The sequence below is a fragment of the Petaurus breviceps genome, unplaced genomic scaffold, assembly GCF_028583685.1.
Source record: "Petaurus breviceps papuanus isolate PSGF00001 unplaced genomic scaffold, PetGlider_PUasm1.0 90847, whole genome shotgun sequence".
NCBI classification, from domain to species: domain Eukaryota; kingdom Metazoa; phylum Chordata; class Mammalia; order Diprotodontia; family Petauridae; genus Petaurus; species Petaurus breviceps.
Genome location: NW_027187360.1, coordinates 26,084,599 through 26,093,553, shown reverse-complemented (window position 1 = coordinate 26,093,553; position 8,955 = coordinate 26,084,599). Strand labels below are relative to the sequence as shown.

The 8,955-nt window shown below is 38.6% G+C and overlaps 1 protein-coding gene across 2 annotated transcripts in view; it reads right to left on the bottom strand.

The window, feature by feature from the left end:
* The window catches only part of PCMTD2 (protein-L-isoaspartate (D-aspartate) O-methyltransferase domain containing 2), a 27,432-nt gene that overhangs the window by 17,999 nt on the left and 478 nt on the right, over nucleotides 1-8,955 (bottom strand). For both annotated transcript variants that reach the window (XM_069072687.1, XM_069072686.1), the window contains exon 2: nucleotides 3,796-4,127. In XM_069072687.1, the coding sequence (XP_068928788.1) occupies nucleotides 3,796-4,102 (307 nt within the window). In that variant the 5' untranslated portion in view covers nucleotides 4,103-4,127. The remainder of the gene's footprint in view (nucleotides 1-3,795; nucleotides 4,128-8,955) is intronic.

Genomic DNA, 8,955 nt, shown 5'->3' with positions numbered 1-8,955 from the left:
TCAAGGTTACATGGCCAGTTATTTCTGGGTGTGGTGCTGAGTGTCTGAGCCCGGGATTTGATCTCCAGGTCATCCCAACACTGGAGCTGGTGCTCTTACTCGCTGAGCCACCTGGCTGCCCCTAAGCAATTGGGGCTAAGTAACTTGCTCAAGGTTACATGGTCAGGTGTTTCTGGGTGGGTGCTAAGTGTCTGAGCCCGGGATTCGATCTCCAGGTCATCCTGACACTGGAGCCAGTGCTCTTACTCACTGTGCTACCTGGCCGCCCCTTCTACCTCTCTTATATGATTTTTTATGCTCCTTTATGAGCTCTTCCATGAGTTCTTTTTGTGCTTGGGATCACTTTCCACTTTCCTTTGAGGTTCTGTGTATAGATGTTTTGACATTGTTGTCTTCTGAGTTTGTGTCTTGGTCTTCCCTGTCACCATAATAATTTCTATGGTCAGATTCTTTTGTTGTTGTTGTTTTTTTTGTCCATCATCTTTGGCCTTTTTCCTTTTAAAAAAATTTGTTCTAACTTAACATTTACTAGTCGTGTGACCTTGGGTATGTCATTTAACCCCAATTGCCCTGCTTTCTCCCCTCCAAAAAGCACAAAAAAAATTAGTTCTACTCCCAGGGTGGAAGGGGCACTGTTTCTGGCTTCTTGTGCCAGGGGCTTTGCTTGCCTTGGGTTATGCTCACCCATGTAATGTTTCTCAGAGCTGAGTCTTCCCATTTCCCTGGCTATGCTGAGGCATGTGGGAAGTCCTGGTATTGGCATTTGCCTGTTGCACCACACCAGAGATCAGGATCTCCCACTGGTTTGGTAAGGTGGGGCTTGCTGTTGGCTTACTGGGATTCTTCCTGTCCTAGACTGCATTTACTTTTTACTCAAGTGAAACAGACCTTTCTTGATGATCTTCCAAGTTTCTTAGGCTAAAAGACTGTTTCACTCCATCTTTTTGCTAGTTCTGCTGTTTCAGGATTTGTTTGGGGGTGTTATTTTGTGGTTGTTTGGAGGTGAAAGTTACAGTGATTTACTGCTTACTCTGCCATCTTGGCTCCCACATGTGTCCTCAGCAGTTTTAGATGAACCTAGTGGTAGTATCTGTTTTTCATTCAATTTCGCAATTGTATTAATAAAAAGGAGAATTTCAGTTACAAGACGCAGATATTATGGGATGCTGAATTTTCATAAAGATGATGGCACTCATATGAAGAAGTAAGGATATAGGGCATTTAATCACTAAAAATCTATTTACTTAAAAATATTATATTATTACTTAAATATATTATAAATAATTAATGTATACAGGAAAATCAAAATAATTTTTAGATAAACATATCCTCAACATATCACCTACATACTAAAGACCAAATCCTCATTTGAAAAAAAGTGCTACTGAAACAATAAATTCTGAAGTCATTACAACAGAACAGTGTAGCCCTCTGCTCCCACCCCCCAAACAGACTGTAAGCTCTCTCAAGGCAGGAAAAATCTATTTTTTGTGCATATTTGTATTCCTAGCACCTAGCACAATTTCTGGCATAAAATGGGCATTTAATTAATATCTGGTGGTTGTAACAGATATCGCAGAATACTGAAGGAAAACTTAGAATTTAAAATTTTTAAAAAATTATTAGTTCTATTTTTGACCCATTAGAGTGGGGTTGAAAAATTTTAAATTTATGATCCTTCATTTTTCTTTGGAGGTAGGAGATGTAGTGTAGATCTTGGCAGCTGCTGGCCAGGTTAGATGGTTTTCTGGTCACTAGCTCTCCTCCCAAGAAAGTAGGCCACTTCTAGTACTAGTAGATTTCAGATCTTTGAAGGCAAGGATCTTGTCTTATTCATCCTTGTGTCTTTTTTTTTGTTTCTTTTTTTTTTTAGCAGTTAGTATGTAGTAGTCACTTAAACATTAGTTGAATGAATCTTCAAATAAGTACAAAACATTTAGTAAGCACCTACTATATCTAGGGCATTGTGCTAGTTGTTGGGGGAAATGTGAAGTTTAGAGCAGGCAAAGTTGCTCATGATCTAGTAAGACACCAACAGATGTAGTTATAAATACACACTATAAATGCAATGGAAAGTAATAAAACAGTGTTCTATGAGGTAATGGGCAGAAGGTGTTATTAATGAAGAGATTAGGGAAGGTTTCATGGGGAAACCTTCCCCATTTAAGTTGGGTTTTTAAAGAAGGGTAGGAATTTAAGTTGGTATTTAATTTAAGTTTAAATTTAAGTTGGGTTTTCAAAGGGTAGGAATTCAAAAGGCATAGGGGAAGGGAGAGCATTCTTTGCTTATTAAAAAAACATATTGGCAGGAGAGCACAGTAAACATTCAGGGGTAGAGAGTTGAACATTCTAGAACAAAAAGCATAGAGAAAAGAGAAATATGAGATAAGGTTGGAAAGGAAGGGTAACACCAAGCTATGGTGGGCTTTCAATGACAGGTAGGGGTATTTGAATTTTAAAAAGCAGGCAGGCATGGAGCCACTACATATTTCTGAGCAGAGGCCTAATAGGATATGAATGTAAGAAAGATGATTCTAGCAAAAGCACAAAGGGTGGGGTGGCCAGGTGGCGCAGTGAGTAAGAGCACTAGCCCCAGAGTCAGGAGACCTGGGATAGAATCCAGGCTCAGATACTTAGCACCACACCCAGAAATAACTGGCCGTGTAACCTCAAGCAAGTTATTTAACCCAGATTGCTTTAAAAAAAATATATTAATCAGTACATGAGGTAAGAAAATCCAATCAATTTTAGGGCGGCTAGGTGGCACGGTGAGTAAAGCACCGGCCCGGACTAGGGAGTACCTGAATTCAGTTCTGGCCAAAAAAAACTAGCCGTGTAACCTTGGGCAAGTTACTTAACCCCAATAGCCCTCCAAAAGGCAAAAAAAAAAAAAAAAAAGCACAAAGGGTGGACTGGAAGTAGGAAAACCTATAAAGATAGTTTGCCAATAGTTCAAATGGTTCATAAAAAAGGTCTATACTCAGGTGGTGGCAGTAACACATGCTTAGCATAGTGCCTGGCACATAGTAAGCCTTAAATGCAAGCTGAGTAACTGATCAATGAGATGGTTTTGAGGTATACTTTAGTGATCAACTTGAAAAAATATGGTAACTCGAAGGATAAATCAGTGACTGAGTCTGGACACAGGAAACTGGGTAAATGAATAGTACTAGGAAGAAAAGGGTCAAATGGAGAACTGTGTAAATGTGGACAAATAATGAGCTCAGCTTAGGATGTGCTGAGTTTGAGCTGCTACTGGGTCATTCATGTGAAGATGTCTTGTGGGGAGTTGGAAATATGGGCCTGGAGCTCAGGAAAGAGAGGCTAGGACTAGAAATAAAGATTTGAGAGTCACCTATATAGAAGTGGTAGTTAAAGCCCTGAGAGTGAATTAACTTGGCAAGGTCAGAACTGTAAAATTTGGCCATCAACCATGGAAAATCATGAACAACCTTCCAACCTCCCTCCCTCCCCCCCGAAGGAGTTTATGACCAATATGTCCAGTAACATATTTCTTTGGGGCAACTAGGTGGAGCAGTGAATAGAACACTGGCCCTAGAGTCAAGAGGACCTGAATTTCAATCAGACCTCAGACACTTGACACACTTAGTAGTTGTATGACTTTGGGCAAGTCACTTAACTCCAATTGCTTTGCCTTCCCCCCTCCAAAATAAGAATGCTAAAAAAAAACAAAACCCAAATTCCTTTTATTTTAAAAGGATACTTATTGTACTATAAAATAAATGGTATAGGCAAAGAATAAAGAAATGAGTCAGATTCCCATATCTTCCTTACCTAAAATGAGTCCAACCATAGAACTGAGATAACCAGTGCCACTACCCAGATTCAAGAATGAAAGTCCAGGTTGTAGATCCAGGGCTTCCATCACTTCTGAATATATGCATGGGGCAGAAAGGTGAATATTTCCATGTTTCCAGGCTAAGTCTTTATAGGCATTTTCTTTAAATTCTTCAAGATAGTAGTCTGCACGGTCAATAGCTCGGAAGGCTTGCTCTACCAGCTCTGTCCGGATATATTGTGCTTCTTTCAAGTTATCTATTAGCTCATCATTGTCTTCTCCAGCACTGACAGCACCTCCCATTTTCTAGGATAATGCTTAATAACAGCTACAATTATAAAAGGAGTACAGGAAAAAGAGATAAGACAAAGAAGACAAGAAAAAAAAGTTTTAAACACACATTCAATTAGAATTCTCAATTAAGTTATGACAAAGTAAGACCTTTCAGCAAACTTGAAAAAGGGGATAACTAACTATATCAAGGAATCTATTCAATGTGTTTACCAGATACGGAAAAAGGTTAACATAGATGACTCTTCACCTGGATTTCAAAGACTTACTCTCTCAATAAAAGATATAACACAAATAAATATGACACCACACCAATTTTTGATAAATACTTTCTAGGACATGCAAAATCCATTTCAGGACCAACTCTAACTATTCGTGGCTGCTACCACAATCATATAACTATTAACAAGGGGTAATATTCTGTGTTCCCCTTCTAACTTTTTTAAGAGTGGAAAAAAAACACCTACCTTACATTCTTCTCAATTGTTTTTAAGGGGAAAACTACAATGAACCTTCCCTTCTGAGTCCAACAACTAGCATACAGAGTACCACTGGAAACTTTTCCTCAACTTATATTCCTCCCACAAGAATGAAGAATTTCCCTTTCAAAATTATCTTTATCCCATAAATTAATAGCTTTATGTGACATAAGACAACAGTATTTTTTTACAAAAGATTTGTTTTCATTGTTTGGTTTAAAAAAAAAAGACCTAACCTACCATAGTTTCACAAAATTAAGCATATCCAAGAGAGAACAGATTGGGGGAAGGAGTATTCAGTAGGCTCACTGTCTTGGGGTGGGGGGCAGGAGAAAGACAGGGAGAAAATTTGTAACAAAATCTTGTGGAAATGAATGTTGAAAACTAAAAATAAATAAATAAATTGGAAAAAATATTTTTAAAAAAATCAAGCATATCCACAGAATTTGTTCATATACTGTAACAACTTTGTTTAACATTGTCTATTTTTTTTTTAGTTTTCTATTTACGATAATTCCTTCTATTTCTGAAAGTAAAATGTGAATAAAGACACTATGCCTTTAGAGGCTTTTAAGAAAAAACTTTCCCAAACCAAATGAACAAAATCTGCAGTTCTCACAGTAGGGGATGGAATTCCCCCCTCCTCCCCAAATAAAAATAAAAGCTGACTACATATAATTGTTCTTCATCACCAAAAGCATGTTAAAGATATTTGAAAAGCCTGTCAAGTATGTTACTAAATATTAATTTCTGCCCATTTTTACAACCCTATTTTAATTATAGTTACTATTCTTCACAACCAAGATTTAAAACTAATACTTCTTCAAAAAATCCATTTACTAGAAGTTGTTTTTCCCTTTTCTCTTAAGGTAATGCCTATGGTCAGTTAGTCCGCTTGATTGGGATGTATTTGATTCTCCCTGAGCCAGTTAGCTTCATATGCAGAAAATTTTGTTCTGAGAATAGCCTGTACACTTAACCCTTCTATTTTCAATCTCAATAAGTGACATTTTTGTATCATGCAAAACCAACATGATATGACCCCTCTGCCTGATGCTGCTTTTTCCTAGTTAAGGCTTTAATGTCCTTTTTATATTAGTAAAATTAACATGAAGTGGCTATTACTTACAACTAATACAGTTATCTATAACTCCTAAAATCATAAAATCAAGCTCCAAGATGACCTTTCCAAACTAAATTAAAAAGCTTCTCCTCAAATCCTGCTTTCAACAAGTTATACCAAGTTCAATTTTCAAGGCACTGCTTTACATTATTATTTCTATGATACAGTAGTACAAGTGGACAGATTACAATGGAAAACCAACCCATTTAATGTTGCTCAACGTCACAAGACTATACAACATGATCACATTGTTACACACAAGGAATTCTATTTTTCCTAACTTCTTTATCAAACTATAATTACAACTTATAAATGCTGCTATCTTCTTATAACTTCTTCCATTTTTGAAGACCTTCTTTATCCAATAATGTAATATAATATTATTATATATAATACATAATAATATCATATATTAATATTATATAATAATATAATAAAATAATATAATGGAATAGTATGCTTCATGTTTCCGTACTCAGAAATCATAGAATTTCAGAGCTGAAAGGAGTCTCAGAGGTCATCTAGTCCAGTTCTCACTTACACTGGAATTCCCACTACACTATCGCAGACAAGTAGCTATCAGGCTTCTATTTGAGGACTTTCTAGTAAAAGTGAGTTCATCACCTTTTGAGATAACCCATTCAATTTTTGGACAGCTCTAATTATGGGTCCTAATATGGAGCCACAATTTGTCTCTGTAACTTCCATTCTTTGCTCTTAGTTCTGTATCAGTCAACAAGAATTTAAGTACCTACTATGTGCCAAGCACTGTGCAGAACAAGACTCGTCTCTTATAGGCTAGCCCTTCAAAAATTTATGTTTCCCTCAACACTTTTCTTCTCCACACTACTTCCTTCAATCAATACTCCTATCATTTGGTTTCTAAGGCTCTCATCATCACCCTCTGGACAAAGTCATTTGTCAATATCATTCCTAAAACGTGATTCCTTCCCTAGCTGAACATAATACTCCAGATGTGATATGACCAGGGCAAGATAAAGCAGGACTATTACTTCCTTGGAGGTGGACACAATATTTCTATTAATGAAATGGAGCCCAAGATCGATTTTTAATTGCCAAGTCACACATTTAATTTGTATTAAGCTTGTAGCTCACTCAATTTTCCCCAGATTCTTAGTGTTGGACCATCATCTTCAACAAAGGAAAAGAACAACAAAAAAAAATTGAATATAAATTGAAAAACACTGTTCCTGTCATATTCTAGCAGTTAACAAAAACGTTAAAAAATAAGGGCTAATTTCTATATATCTCCAATAGCCAATCCTAAACTAGTAAAAGTTAGTGCAAAACCCTCTTAAGTATTCTTCTTATAAAACCAAAAACGAGGCTAATTCCCTAAAACAATTCAATTCCTCTTCCACTCAAAATGCTCAGATTTCATTCTCGAAGATTATCTTACTATCAATGTTCTACATCAACTCTCCAAAGTTCAGGTGTTTCTTTGAAGCTCAGCAGGATTAATTATTTTTAATTATGTGGCTAAACAGCAGTAATTTAGAATAAAACTAAACATTAAAGCAATCAATTTTTAAACAGGGCAAGAAATTTTGTCAGTTACTTAAAACAACAAGTTTTAATAAAAAGGATCAATTAACTACAGTGTCTTCCTTTCATAATCAACCGGGCCTTTAAAATTTTTAATATGGTAAGGGTAGGATGCATTTTTGGAGAGGCGTAAAGGGAGAAGAGTATGTAAGTGGAAGGTCTCCAAGGGTTATTTTTTAAAAGGCAATCTGTAACCCTCTGGACTTATGGTTGTATTCCAAATTCTGCTAAGTACTAAATGTGATTTTAGATGGTCCTTTTAATCATGCAGATATCACTTTTCATTGGATTAATTTAATCAAAATTTTTAGATAATTATAATCAGTGACTCACCATTTTACTAGAGCTACCCTTGCCAAAGTTATTGTTAAATTTCCTTATCTTTCCTGTAGCTTCAAACTTTTATCAGTTTTTCTTTACAGGACTAATATGTCCTAATTATTATAAAACCTTGTGAAAATGCTTTTATCTTAAAGGCCTTTCATTGACACTTGCAGTTGAAAAAAGCAAAACCTTTATGTATTAAAGGGATATGGCATTCTACTGAATGGGGAAAAATAAACACCACCAACAAACAACAAAGCACATGGAGGAAAACCATCTTTAAGGGAAAGAACTTAAAAGCAGCATCAATTATTTCAAATCTAGAAGTAATTTAACCGTCTCAACTAGGAATTCACAGAAAGCCAAAAACTACCTTGTACACTTTATTCAATTATTTCAAATCTAGAAGTGATTTAACTGTCTCAACTAGGAGGTCACAGAAAGCAAAGAACTACTGTACACTTTATTCAAGAAAACAGCGCCTGGAGAGGTCTGCCTGGGTGCACAGGGTAGGTTGACAGCAGGTAGTGAGTGCACTCGGGAGGGCCGGGGCACCACGTTAAGAAGCCAGGAGAGAGCTGCAGCCGCAGCTGGGCAGAGGAGGAGAGCCTACAGAACGACTCAACATCTGGGCAGGAACTAGAACCAGGGCTCAGGGAGAAGCTGTGGGGACGGCACCACCTAGCCCGCTAAGCAGCAGTCTCGGGGCTCTTTATCCCAGTAACCAAAACCTGTACTCAGCCGCTCCCAGAGGAGCAGATGGGCCCCGCCACCCAGCCCAGGAACCGCCAGAAGGCAACGCTAGGTGGGAGGGGAAAGCGCACAGGGCTTGGAATCTAAGTGCGGGATTCGAATACCGACCCCGACCCCTGTTTGACCTTGGGTAAAAAGGGAACGCGTCAAGTTTCACCAAGAGGGCTTTGAAATGTAAAGCACCCCGGAAAGGTGAAATCCCACCTCCACAATTGACCCCGAGGTGCGACCTTGGGAAGTCAGTCCCCTCTCCGGTTGGGTTTGGTTGGAAGGGACCCGTAATTTCAAGTGTGTATGTACGGAACTCCCACCAATAAAAACGACTCTGACAAGAGCCGCAACTTTTTCAGAGCTTTGCCCAGAGGGAAGCCCAGAGAGGTAGAGTGACTTGCCCAGGGTGGCACAGCCAAAGCTGTTCAAGGTGGGACTCGACCCCAGCTCTCCATCCCCTACCCCATGCTACTGAGGAATAAGGGGGTCCCTGAGGTCCCAGCGAGCTCGCCCGGCTGGCGAGATCCCCGTTTGGGGTGGGGGACATGCCCGTGGTGCCCCGGAGCCTCCAGCGGAGCCCGCCCTCGGGACCCGGGGGCTAAGGCCCCGAATCGGGGGTGGGGGGGGGG